The sequence below is a fragment of the Podarcis pityusensis genome (assembly GCF_964106645.2).
Source record: "Podarcis pityusensis genome assembly, chromosome: 13".
Classification (NCBI taxonomy): Eukaryota; Metazoa; Chordata; class Lepidosauria; order Squamata; family Lacertidae; genus Podarcis; species Podarcis pityusensis.
In genome coordinates this window covers 40,472,559-40,486,232 of record NC_138038.1, presented here as the reverse complement: position 1 = coordinate 40,486,232, position 13,674 = coordinate 40,472,559, and the positions used below count along the sequence as shown (strand labels likewise).

The 13,674-nt window shown below is 48.1% G+C and overlaps 1 protein-coding gene across 2 annotated transcripts in view; it reads left to right on the top strand.

Annotated features, from left to right (window-relative positions):
* HSD3B7 (hydroxy-delta-5-steroid dehydrogenase, 3 beta- and steroid delta-isomerase 7) overlaps nucleotides 1-8,111 on the top strand; it is a 49,155-nt gene extending 41,044 nt beyond the window's left edge. For both annotated transcript variants that reach the window (XM_080978917.1, XM_080978916.1), the window contains 4 exons: nucleotides 651-759; nucleotides 2,850-2,949; nucleotides 4,241-4,403; nucleotides 5,119-8,111. In XM_080978917.1, the coding sequence (XP_080835043.1) occupies nucleotides 651-759; nucleotides 2,850-2,949; nucleotides 4,241-4,403; nucleotides 5,119-5,543 (797 nt within the window). In that variant the 3' untranslated portion in view covers nucleotides 5,544-8,111. The remainder of the gene's footprint in view (nucleotides 1-650; nucleotides 760-2,849; nucleotides 2,950-4,240; nucleotides 4,404-5,118) is intronic.
* Nucleotides 8,112-13,674: the final 5,563 nt, after the last annotated feature.

The following is a 13,674-nucleotide window of genomic DNA, read 5'->3' as shown; positions in this document are numbered from 1 at the left end:
TCTATGTATTTCAACATTTTCTCTCACGGGCTAAAACAGGTGCTTGTTATTGCACAACAGAAAGTGGGCTGATCCGCTTGCACAACTGTCAGGTATTCTGGAAGAGGATGGGTTGAGAACAGGGTTGGGGCTGGGTTGGTCTTCTTTTCCAGATGATTTGTTGTATTTCTCTTCCCCGCCGCTTTCTTTTATCTGTACAACAACCCTCTGAAGTAGATCGGACTGGGACAGGCTGGCTTCATGCCACACATAAGGCCAAGCCAGACTGTGGCTTAGCGAGAATGAGCTAGTGTTAAGGTACAGTGCTACCTCGGTTTACGAATAATGAACGAATTCCTATGCCCCACAAATAACCCAGAGATGCATTTTAAATAAAAGGACTCATTCTACTCATGTAAAAACACGCTGATTCCCGGACTGTCTGCGGGCCGGATTTAGAAGGCGATTGGGCTGGCTCCGGCTCCCGGGCCTTAGTTTGCCTCCCCATGTTCTAGTGGTCAGGGATGATGGGAACTGGAAGGGACCATGATCTCTGCCCCTGGGTTATGTGGGCACCATGGGGTTCTTTGGCTGGCCGAGAGGTGTGGCTTATGTGTCTTCTCTCGCTCTCTCTCCTTTCTCCTCTTCTGTTTTCCATTGTTTCGGCGCAGGAACTCAGAACGTCATTGAAGCATGTGTGACACAAGGAACTCAGTATCTGATTTACACCAGCAGCATGGAAGTGGTGGGGCCCAACGCGAGGGGCGACCCCTTCTTCAGGTACGTGTCTCACCTGGGGCTTCCGGCATCTCTGCCCCGGCTGCCTGTGCTCCAGCGTGTATTGCTGGGCTTCCTTCCCCTTCCACGGCACAGACCTGTCTCCTTCTCAGTCTGTGATTAAGGGCAGGCGAGTTCTTCCTCTAACTTCATTTTTCCTTTAGAAAGCCCACCCATCTTTCAGAACTATAGGTGGTTCTCTCCCCCTGCCCCTTTTTAACCTTGCAACACCCCTGTGAGGTAGGCTAGGCTGAGCCAGTGGGAACTGCAGCCATCCTGTCATTGGGAGGCACTTTTGATAAAGCGATGTGCCTAAAGCGCTTGTGTTCTCCCTCATACACATACACACCCAGAGCCCTGATATCCACAGCAGGGAGTTCCCTTTGGCTTTGGTCCAGGCCAGCAGTGGTTCCTCCCCTGCGCAAGGGCTTCCCCCGTAACCTCCCTAGCAACATCACAACAACACATGTGCACAGCAACGGTAACCCTGGAGATGGGCAATGGAGATATATTATATATAACAGCGCTCCCTCCATGGCAATATTTTGTTCCTGTTTCTAACACTGTGCATGCACCATGCATTTAAAGAAACTTCCCCTGCCGAAGGATCCTGGGAACTGTAGTCTGTTAATGGTGCAGGGGATTGCAGCTCTGTGAAGGGAAAACCACAGTTCCCAGGATTCCTTGAAAGAAGCTTGGATGGCTTTAAGAGAGGATCAGACTCAGTGGCTCTCAATGGCTATGTCCTGCCTCCACAGCTGGAGGAAGTTCACCTCCGAATGCTAGTTTCTGGGAATCGCAAGAGGGGAGAGCACGGTGTTGTGCTTGGGTGTTGCTTTCAGGCTTCCCATAGGCTGGCCATGGTGGGAAGAGGATGCTGGAGTGACCCAGCAGGGCTGTCCTTCCATTCTTAAGCCTTGCGCAGTTCTTTGAATGTGCTTTAAATGTACGGTGTGTGGATGCAGCCTAAATTGCCACTTCCACTAAAGCAGGAGATTGGCAGTTTCTTGTCTGCAAACATTAAATCGCCTCCTTTGTCTGTAAACACAAAACGTCTCGTTGCTGAATATTTTGGCCCGGGGCAAGGAAAGAAAATGGAGAAACTCAGACAGCTGTCTGGTATGTGTGTGTGTAAGGAATGGGACATTAAGCACCCATAATCCATCCTTCTCGAAGAGTGCTGAAAACATGCATGGATTCCAAGTTCCCAACCTTTAGAGGCCCATTTGCAAATCTTAAAATGTATCATAGGCACCAGAGAATGCTGGCTTTACAGAGGAAAAACTGGCAATGCCTGAAACTGCCCCTGCCCCTACAAAACAAACAGATGAAACACACCCACCCACCAAAACAACAACACACACAGACAGAAAAGCAGGAAATGCCTGCAACTGAGCAATTCCTAAAAGCCAAACTCATTTTAAAAAACAACATTAACTAGGGAGGAATCATAGAATTGTAGAGTTGGAAGGGACCTAGAGGGTCATCTAGTCCAACCCCCTGCAGAGCAAAGGGCACTAATTTGGGGGACCCCCAGGTTACACAATAGCACCTCCCTTGGATTCTCCCACCCCTACCAGTCAAAAGGAAGCTTGTGATGTCCATGCGCTGCAATAAAAAGATGCCTCCCTGGAATGATATGATGGAATTCTGGGGTGGGTGGTCTTTGTAGGGGGTAGGATTTTGCTGTTGTTGAGGAAGTGAGGGAATAATCAAGTAATAAGTTTCAGCTTGCAATAGGAACTGGGAAATGCTGCAGCTTTAATGCACATTTATTAAAAGGTATAAATAAATGCACATTAAAATTGCAGCGTTTCCCACTGTGCTTTTGCAACGCTGGGAGAAACAATACTCTTGCTTCTACCTGTCTCTTTTTAGATGCAGGCACCTTGCCCTGCACTTGACAGTGGCCTCTGTACCATCATAGCACAGTGCATTGGAGTTAATTGAACAAAACTGAAGTATATTGAGGTACATTATTTTGTAGCAGAGACGGAAAAGGATGGGTCTGGCAGGTGGGGCTTCTGGGCTCTCTTTCTCTATGTTGAAGTATTGGGTTCTGATTCCCTGTGGCATGCTCCTCTTCTTTGCAGGGGAAACGAAGACACCAAATATGAGGTTGTTCACACCGAGCCTTACCCGGTTAGCAAAGCCAAGGCTGAGCGGTTGGTCATCAAAGCCAATGGACGAGCGGTGAGTCAGGCTCCCCTTCAGCCCACGTTTCGAATGGAACAAAGAACCTTAAAAGGACTAACAGATTTATTAGGACATAAATGTTCAAGAGCCAAAACCCACTTCCCCAGATCCGTGGCATGAACCCTTCGCCTCTGTCGGCCAACTAAGAACAATTTATGCATATACAGTGGTACCTCGGTTTATGTACTTATTTCGTTCCTGAAGTCCGTTCTTAAACCAAATCCATACTTAAATCGAGGCGTGCTTTCCCTAATGAGGCCTCCCACTGCCGGTGCCCTTCCGCTGTTTGGCTTCCGTTCGTAGATCGAGGTAAAGTTCACAAACTGGAACACTACTTCCGGTTTTGTGGAGTTCATAAACAGGACTGTTCGTAAACCGAGGTACCACTGTAATGATGTAGGCTGCTGTCAATGGAAGTTTATGTGCCCCAATAACTCAATTAGTCTCTTACAAGAGTTTTGTGGCCTCTTAAAAGTGCAGCAAGATGTCCCCTCTGCAGTGTATTTACGACACTCTTAAAACCCACCCTTTCTCTCTACCCTCTAATGAGCTTGAGTGCACATAGCATTTCCTTATCTTTCTGATAATCCTGTGTGGTAGCGTTATTTAGTCATTCTCGTTTTGATTTGTATACGACTGTGACCATTCCTGCTGCATTCACCCTGGTTCACTTGCAGGGTGTTTACTTCTTGTTAGTCATTTGCTTGGGACGTGGGTGGCGCTGTGGGTTAAACCACTGAGCCTAGGGCTTGCCGATCAGAAGGTCAGCGGTTCGAATCCCCGCGACGGGGTGAGCTCCCGTTGCTTGGTCCCTGCTCCTGCCAACCTAGCAGTTCGAAAGCACGTCAAAGTGCAAGTAGATAAATATGCACCGCTCCGTCAGGAAGGTAAACGGCTTTTCTGTGCACTGCTCTGGTTCGCCAGAAGCGGCTTAGTCATGCTGGCCAATAAAGCGAGATGAGCGCCGCAACCCCAGAGTCGGTCACGACTGGACCTAATGGTCCGGGGTCCCTTTACCTTTTACCTGGTCATTCGCTCACTCTGCACCTTCCAAACTGCTTAAAAAGTCAAGTTTCTTTTTTCCAGAGTGGGTTTGTTGCAGCTAGGGGAGACAGAGCCCTTTGATCCCCATACCTCAACTTGAATCCCTCCAGCAAAATGCTTGACCACCCGGAGGCTCCTCTACCCCACATGCGTCACAGTGGGGGTGGGGGGTGGGAAGGGAGCCAGGTCCTTGGTGGCAGGGGAAGCTAACGGGTTTTCTCCACCTCCTCTTCTGTGCCACCAGGTGGAAGGAGGGAAGCAGCTGGTCACTTGCGCTCTCCGGCCGACTGGCATCTATGGGGAGCACCACCCACTGATGAAACAGTTTTATGAGAAAGGGCTGAGCACCAAAAAGTGTCTTATCCGATCCGTCCCAGCCTCCACTGAGCACGGCAGGGTCTATGTTGGTAAGTCTCGCATGCACGCTGTGCGCCATTCTTGAACTCCGATGTCACCACGAACTTTAGATGCCTTTGCACGCACTCCCTCTGGTCCTTTATAGCCAAAGCCCCAGAGAAGCAAGATGGTTTTATCAAAACAAATAATCTTTCCCTCCTGGAATGCTTTGCTTCTTTACCCATGACTAAAGCAAATCAAGAACACCAGAGCCTGTGTATTAATGGTTAGCAGTCGGACCCCTTGAATTCTTTTTCCAAGAGCAACAGATAAACTACAATGGGGATTTGTAAATTAATTTGTGTAAGCATTTGAAGGGCAACGTGGCCATTCCTGGGCCTGCTTTTTATTAGTTTGCTAACCTCTGCTAGAGGGCGATTGGCTCCCAAGGAGAAAATGTGTTTAAAAAGTGGTTTTCTTAAAAGAAGATCCCTTTGATCTCCTGTAACTTAAATTATGAATTTATTTTTATTTCCTCCTTACAAGGAAGGCTGAGCTAAGCCCTTGGCAAATGCACAAGCAAAGACTTGCGTGCTTACGGACTGGATGCTCAGTCAGACCAAAGCACTCTGAGTCAGTGACCTGATGACATTCACCTCTCTTATTGTTTATATTCCTATCTGTAGGATCTCTCTCTCTCGCCCATTGCATAGGCTGCTTTAGCGATCCTATTTCTCTTTCCCAAGTGTTTCTCCTCTCTTCCTCCCCCTGCCAACCCTTTTGCAGGCAACGTGTCTTGGATGCATCTGCTGGTGGCCCGGAAGATCCAGGAGTCTCCCTCAACCGTTTCAGGCCAGGTTTATTTCTGCTATGACGACTCGCCTTACAAGAGCTACGAGGACTTCAACATGGAGTTTCTGGGCTCCTGCGGCTTCCGCATGCTGGGCTCCCGGCCGCTGCTCCCTTCCTTCCTCCTGCGGTTCATGGCGCTGTTCAACGCCTTCCTGCAGTGGCTGCTGAAGCCCCTGTGCAACTACGCGCCCATCCTCAACCCCTACACTCTGACTGTCGTAAGGACCACCTTCACAGTGCAGACCAGCAAGGCCAAGGAGCACTTTGGCTACCAGCCCCTCTACAGCTGGGAGGAGAGCCGGGCCCGCACTGTGAAATGGCTCCAGGAGATCGATGCCCAGAGGGATGCTGGGAAATGAGACACGGGCTGTGTGTGCGGGGGAGAGGGACAGGGGAGCCAGGATAGAGAGGGACTCCCCCCTCGCTCCCCAAAAGCAGCCTAGCCCTGGGTTTTGCTTCCACTGGAGCATCCGAGTACATTTTCCCACACTCTTGCCGAAGCTGTGTTTATGATACCCAGTGCCGTCAAGAGTAATTTCATCTCGGTAGACTCTGGATTACACTATTGGTTTAATCCTTGTAATTACTATTATTTATTTGTCACTTGCAAAGCACTTAAAAGGATGACCGGGAGAGGGTGGAAAGAGGAACTGATCTGCGGGGATCCTACTCCAGGATTTGGCAGCAACCACTTTCAGTGAGAGTGTGCCAGTTCTACCGAAATCTGTTTTGAATGTTGGTTAAGCATATAGTTTTACTTCGGGGTCTCCTGTAAGAGCTGTGTGCTCCACTGGTGGCTGTCATCCGTCAAGGCTTGTAGGGGGTTAAGCAGGAGGCTAACATTAGATGGCGCCAGAGGCAATGGCAGGCAGAGCTAAGGAATGCTAGATTGGTCCTTATCTTCCTACCTGGTGAATTTTACAAGGGCAGCCCTGAGACTAAGGAGAAAGAGGATGCTGCCAGCTCAGTGCCACCTTCTGGGCTGGTTAAAAGAAGGCAAGTTGGTGGGGCAGGGCTTCACTTTTGCCCTAATGAACCTGCCTCCCCTGGCGTGCCTTTGCAACAGAGCCTCCAATCTAAGTCTTAGAATGACTTCTACGATCCAGATCTTGCAGACTCCCTCTCTGATGAGAGTCCTCCTCTTCCAGAGCCACTTTCCTTCGTTCTTATTGCATTCCCTTGGCAGTCTTTATTTTCAGTGTGCTACAAATGAACAGCACAGTGGGTCGGGGAGGGCTGTGTGCAATTTCATGCTGCATCATTCCTTTCCTGTAGCAATGTGAATCCCTCTGAAGGATCCTCAATCCATTCCGCATCGCTGCGATCCCATTCCATTTTTTTCTTCCTACCTCAATTGCCACTACACCGCCCGTGCAGTCGGGATCCAGATCCATGTTTTGATTTTTATCTAGCCTGTCCTCTCAGTGTAGGACTTCACTTAGCATGACATATGATGCCATGATTTTTTTCCACTGCTACTTTTTGCAGGGCTTGTGCACTATGAATATGACTGGAGAATCATGGCAGATTTTTCTTTTAAAAAAACAACACACTACTACAGTGGGTGGGTGGAGCCCAGATGCCCCTGCCTACAGTCTGATTAATAAGGGACAGAGCTAACAGCCTCCCTGATTCTGACTCTTTGCCATGTGGTTTTACTCCCCCCCTTTGAGATTTGACCCAGTGAAAGAGGCTCATTTTCCTGAAACATCCTGTCAAATGCAGGAACTTGGCAACCTCGCAGGATTGACAGCATTGAATAAAAGTGACAAAGGCACACAAGACACTGTTGCTGGGCTGGACAAGGTGCAGGAAAGCCCACTGACAAAATCCTTAACAGGGAAGGCGAAAGTGTTTTGGACATGTTTAAGTTTTGATGATTTGAAGGTTGGGGGTGAATAGGAATTGGTGAGGGGGAGGGGTGAGTCTGTTCAGTTTGCACTTCCATGCAGAGCTTAATTCTTAGTTTCTGAACCACGATGCAAACTGAAACACCGCTTTCCTTTAAAATTTGCACGTTTCTGAATTTTGCGGTGCAGTTCTCATAGTGTTCACAAAAATGAATATTTAGTGTAGACGAGGCACAAAACTATGTTGCGCTGACAGAAATTGCTTGCAGAAAGGCATGTATTAGTAGGGGGGTGGACCACCCCAAATTGATTTAGAAATGGGGCATCCTGAAGGTTTTAAAAAAGAGAAACTGAGATTGGTGGAGCCAGCCATCCCTAGGGCTGATAGAGGCAGATAAAATGATTTGTGACATGGAGGAAGCCAATCAAAATAGGTGTTTCTCCCTCTTTCGCAGTACAGAAATTGGCTGGAGACTGAAGAGGAAGCTGTTTACCACACAGTGACTTAATTAATTGATGGAGTTCACTGCTCTGTCAGTAAATGTGACGCCTACTCAGTTTATATCCCGCCCTTCCTCCCGAGGGAGCTCAGGGCGCCAAATCAATAAAAATATAATTGAAAACTTTCTAAAACCAGCTAAAAACAAGCACATTCCCTCAGGCAGTTATCTCAGGGGTTATCGTTCAGCCATCAAACGCCCGGGGAAACAAGGAAGGCTTTTAAAATCACTGGCTTAAGCTGGCTTTTTAGAAGGGACAAGGCAAATAGATGGCAGATAGGGCCGCTGGTCACAGGGGTTGGAACTGGGATGTCCCTGGCTGGCAGAGATTGCTCCTGCCTTGACGCCCTGCCCATGGGCTCCTCAGAGCAATCATTTCTGGGCTAGACGGACCTTTTTGTCGTATCCGTTAGCACGACCAGCTGCCTTCCCCCTGTAAGAGCATTGCTGGCGCTGAACCTGGGCACGGTGAGGATGCCAGCCTGCTGCTCCCGCTGGTGAAACCAAGTAATAATGTAGAATGTATTCCTTCACTGAAGTCTTAATTATTATAAATAAATACGTTGAATTCTGACAATGAGTTTGGCTCCTATTTTCCCTCCTGTCGTGTCTGTGGGGAGCCTTGGCGGGCCATGCAGAGATTGGTCATAGAAATGGTAGAATGAGAATTCTGAAGTCTGTAGGAGCGCTCCCTCCCTTAAAATCTCTTCCTCTAACTAACAGTGCTATAAATGGCGTGTTTATGAACAAGGTAGGAATTGTAGGCATGTGAAAGTTTTCAGATCGCCTGGCAGATAAGACTCACGGCTTGTGAGCAGAGGTGAATAATATTAAGGTTAGAAAATCCACGGGGCACGGCTTATACGCCTTTAAAAACAAACAAGCCATGTTTGCAGAGTCTAAACTCCAACCCCCAGCAGCCCCAGACACCATGGGCAGTGGCCAGGCATGATGGGAATTGAGGTTCATGTTGGCCACCCCTGGTATAAACGGATTGCACCACTCCCTGTGTTTGCGAATACCTTGGATGGATGCGAGAAGCTTCTTGTTGCATTTTGATACCTCCCAAGTTCTGTGAAGAGAGAGGTGTCAAGGGAAAACATCAAAAGCTGGTACTTCTCCAAGCAAGGCATACATGTGAATGCCTTTTGCGTTCAACCCAGGTTTCCCAGAGGATAAAGTTAGCTAAGTGAGCCTGAAGGGAATGTCGATAGTGCTGGTGAAAATGATGCAGTCAGAGATGGGATCTGCCTAGCTTCTGCAGCTCCTTTTGGAGGGGTTAATGTTTGATGAATAGCCAACCATCAGTATGTCTCTTACCACAGACATTTCCACAGCATGTGATTTATATCAATAAGCAAGTTACATTGTCTTTAGCGGTATTCCGCCCTGTTCATTTCAATCGGAAGGAAAAACACTGCAAACCCGGGGTGGAGAAGGAATCAGCTGCATAATCGTTTGCGGAGTGGAAGCAGTGACGCCGACGAATACTGATCATCTCTGCTGGATTGATTTGCATTTTGGACATGGGACCGAATAAGTGCACATCAGAAACTTCGGCTCGTGTTTCTGTTTTGGTCAGAATTCTCCATCTCTAATGACAGGCACCCATAGACACAGTCCTACAGGCAAGCTGAGAGCTAATGGAGGATATTTATTTAAAATAATAATTCCTGTACTAGTCCATTACATGTTAAAATTCAAGCCCTGGACTTTTGTGTATTCTGCAATTCCCTGAGAGCACAGAAAAGTGAAAGAACATGCAAAGCTAGCTCCTTGAGAATCTGATTTATTTATTTTTTAAACATGTTTCTGTCCCTCACCAATTGCAAAGACTTTGCTTGAAATTGTGTGGATGATGGCTGTAAATTCTTGGGTGCTAGAGGTGGCTGAACAGGGCTCCAGAGGATGCTGGGAATGGGGCTCCCGAGCCCTGCGTAGCTCATTGATGAGGAAAGAGAAAATATTGCAAAATAAGAGAGAGTGCAAGTACGATTTATGCGGCTTGTAAAACTGGCTGTGCTATTTGACCCTGATGTGACTTTTCATGAGGAGAACCCACGGCCCTGTTTCACTATAAAAAGAATCAGTAAGGCCTTATATCAGTGGGACTTGCTCCCAGGTTACTGGCTATGGGGTGGTGACCTTACACACAGTAGCTTTGTCCATAGTCCCTGGTGTCTGGAGTGATGCCTTACTGATGCAAACGGGGGGATTTGGGGACATTTGTAGGGAGACAAGCAGAGGAGGACCATTTGCTGCCATGAGATGTAAAGGCCGTAAGTGGGGGAAATAAAGAAAGTCATCTGAAGTCATGGAGGTTCAGGTGTTGCAGTGGCTGGTAGTTTGTGGGGTGCCTAGGAACCATTATATGGAATCTGATAAAACTGACCTAGAAGAACTTGAAAAGGGCCATAGCTCTCATTGTCATGGAGACATAGTACAAGGCATCCAGCAACCAGGATTTTTACTTTTTGGTACCTGATACACGCCCCCTCCAACCCCCAATGCCTGACTGCCAGAGCCTTCTTACAGGACTACTGATCCCTACAGACACTGCTGACTTAACTCCAGAATAAAAAGGCCTAGAGCCTTGAAAACAAGTAAGGAAAGCTAGCTTTGCATCTGAGAGTTTTCAAGATAAGGTGCTCATCTTGATCTGATGCATGTTCACTTTCTTTGAAATGAGTGGGACTGGATGCACACATTTCTGAGGCATTTGCTGGTAGCTGGGATTTCTTAGCATCTGCCCGCCCCCCTTTCCTCCTCTTAGAGATACATGCGACAAATGAGAATGGGGGGAGGCTTTCGAAGTGGGGTTCATCTCTCTCACACAGGGTAGCTGCTCCAGTCAGTCACCAATTCCTCAAAGAAGAAGCAAATCTTTGTCAACAGTCTTCGAGCCCAGTGACTGGGAGGTATGGGGATGACCTCTGCCTCCCTCCTTCGCCCCAAGAGGGATATGGAATGGAGCGTTTGGAAACCAAAATTGCAAATGAAGCAGAACTTGCCCATTGCAGCAACAGCTGACAAAGGGGCGGTGTGGCGAAGAGGCCTGCTGTCATTCCATCTGCCATATAGCTCCAAGGACGCTAAAAATGATACTATTGGCGTGAGACGGAGGGAGGAGAGGACCCCAGAGAATGCTCTTCTTCTTCCTCCAGGACTAGTTCCACCCAAAGAGCCAAGACGGATGTCTGCAAGGGGCGCCACGTAGATGGAGGAAATGTGCAAGCCCTGCACATTGCAAGGCCACCAGGAGGGGGTCCTGGAATGCGTGCCCTGAGAGGCTGCATTGTTGCCCCACTACACACACACACACTTTTTATTAAATTTTCTGTTTTACAATTTAGAATACTCATTTAAACATCCTTAAAATATCAATGACTTCTCTTTCCGTGGTTCATTTTGCATATCATAAATCCCTGCACATTTTACAAAAACCTAAACCATTCAGTAGTCCATCAAAACGTATTTACACTGTTGGATTTATCTTAAGGCTGCCAATGTTTTCAAGTGTACACATTCCCCGCCCCCATATATATTCAATAAACATTTTCCAGAACGTATGTTCTTCTTGTTCTCTTATTTTATATGTTAAGTCTGCAAGCTATGCACATTCTGTCTGCTTCAGTAGCCATTCTTCTTTAGTTGGGACCTCGCTCATTTTCCATTTTGGGGCTAACGTATCAGGGGCCGGAGTAGTGGCAGACATAAACAACCTTTTTTGACACGCAGGAATTTCTGCCTTTTTGTTGCCCCACTTTAAACGGTCATGGCTTCCCTCAGTTAATCCTGGGAGCTGTCGTTTGTTCAGGAAGCTGAGAGTTGTTAGGAGACCTCCTATTTCTCTTAAAGACACAGGGACCCCTGACCATTAGGTCCAGTTGTGGCCGACTCTGGGGTTGCGGCACTCATCTCACTTTACTGGCCGAGGGAGCCAGCGTACAGCTTCCGGGTCATGTGGCCAGCATGACTAAGCCGCTTCTGGCAAACCAGAGCAGTGCACGGAAACGCCGTTTACCTTCCCGCCAGAGCGGTGCCTATTTATCTACTTGCACTTTGACGTGCTTTCGAACTGCTAGGTTGGCAGGAGCAGGGACCGAGCAACGGGAGCTCACCCCGTCACAGGGATTCGAACCACCAACCTTCTGATCGACAAGTCCTAGGCTCTGTGGTTTAACCCACAGCGCCACCCGTGTCCCTCCTATTTCTCTTACCCTGCTACAAGTCCCAGAATCCCCTGGGAAGAGGGATGGAGAAGGCACACCCCAAATGTTCTCTCTTGTGGCTCCAGGGGGTCTGTTAGGCAGTTGTGGTGAGCAAGTTCTCTTTCAGGGCCTCGCCTTCTGATCTTCTTATTCGGGGTTCTTCCCAAGGGTTCCCCAGAGCAGGGACGCACACAGAGAGTGCCAGGTCTCAAATGGCTCCAGTGTTTTGGCATGGCCGAATACTGCCCCTTAGTGGCACAGTTCGGCCAGTTTCTGGCTGCTTCCAGGTTCAGCATCGTTCTCTCATCATTCCCAGAAGAAGAGTTTGCATTTCTTGTCCTCTCTCCAGGAAACCCTGCATTGGTTTTGGGAGGGGAGGCGAAAGGGGAAATGGCTCAAAGGCCGTCAGTAAGGCGTAGTCAGAGACAAACGCTAGGTCAACTCTGGCTGGACATCAAGTAATCTGCGCGCTGCCAAATGTTATAGGGTGGGGGGTGCCATCTGTCTCTTAGCATTTTCCCCACCCACACAGGAAACTGCAGGAGTCCTGACATTTGGAATATTTAACTAGGACATATTGGGTGGATATCCACACTATTTTCGTGGAATGTAGCCTGAAAGAACATGGATTCCTGGAGATCTTGGTTTTTATTAATTACCTTCAAATAAATCCAGTTTCTAGTCCTCATGAGCAAGGACGCTGAGTTTGCAATAAAAGCCCAACCTATGGAGGAGGGCTTGCCTGTCCTCACTTAGCCTCCAGCCTTCAAAAGATTATTATTTGGTTGCTTCCCCCCCCATAAAAGTGATTAGGGGTGAAATATGATCACCCCACAGCTTAAATACTTGCAAATGGGTGCCCATTGCATCTGTTGAAATGTTCCTTCTTAGAAAATGTGCCTAGTGGGCTGAGTCAAGCCCACTGTGGCCCTAATCCAGACCACAATGAATGTGCCCTAGAGGAGACCCAGCTGGCAAGGAAACTGTCTACATCCCAAAGGAAACATTTCCATTCCTGACATCCAGTGTAACAGATGTGGGGAACCTTTGGCCCTGCAGGTGTTGGTGGACTACAACTCCCATCAGCCCCAGCAAGGTTGGACCAATGGCCAGGGAGGATGGGAACTGTAGTCCATCAACACCTGGAGGATCAAAGGTTCCCCATACCTGCAATAGAAGCTGATGCGATTTCATGTTTATTTCATTTTCCTAACTCCATATAAAGATTTAAGAGGGGGCACACGTAACCATCCTTCCACTGCTGGGATCCTGGGTACAGGATCATGCACTGGGGAGACACCATTCATGTGCCTTATAAGCTCTTTACAAAACTCCATCCTTGTTTATCCTTCCTGTTTTCCATATGGAGAGCTGATCATTCTTGCTTCTTACTTAATGTGAAAGAAGAAGAAGAAAATATTAGGCGATAAATATTTTGTAGTTTGTAGCAACAATCCAACAGCCATTGGCAAGACGATTTAGAACGGGAGATCGCCTCTAGGGCGTAACTTAGCCCAGCTGCCCGGAGGAAGGAAAAATGCAGTCAGTGTTGACAAGAGGAATCGTGTTCGAATCCTCCCTTGTGCCTCTGCCTCATCCCCCCCCCCAAGGGAAGGGGGTAGGTGTGCCTTTGCTCGGGAGCTCAAATCTGCACCAGGAGGCCTATTACTCATCTAGCCTCCCCCTGCAGCAAAGAGATGACACAGCCCCACCCAGGCTCCTTCTGCTCCCTGCGGAGAAGAGAGAACAGATTGCCTTGCGCTCCCTCGTTTTGTGTCTAAGAAGAGAGGTTAACTAAGGTTGCCTGCTTGCCAGGAAACAAACAAACAAACAAAAAACAGCTGCCCTGGTCTGCTCCCGAATTTTTTCTAACCTCCCAAAATCGGCAGGTGAAGCTGGTCATGACGACATGAAGACAACGGCTCACAT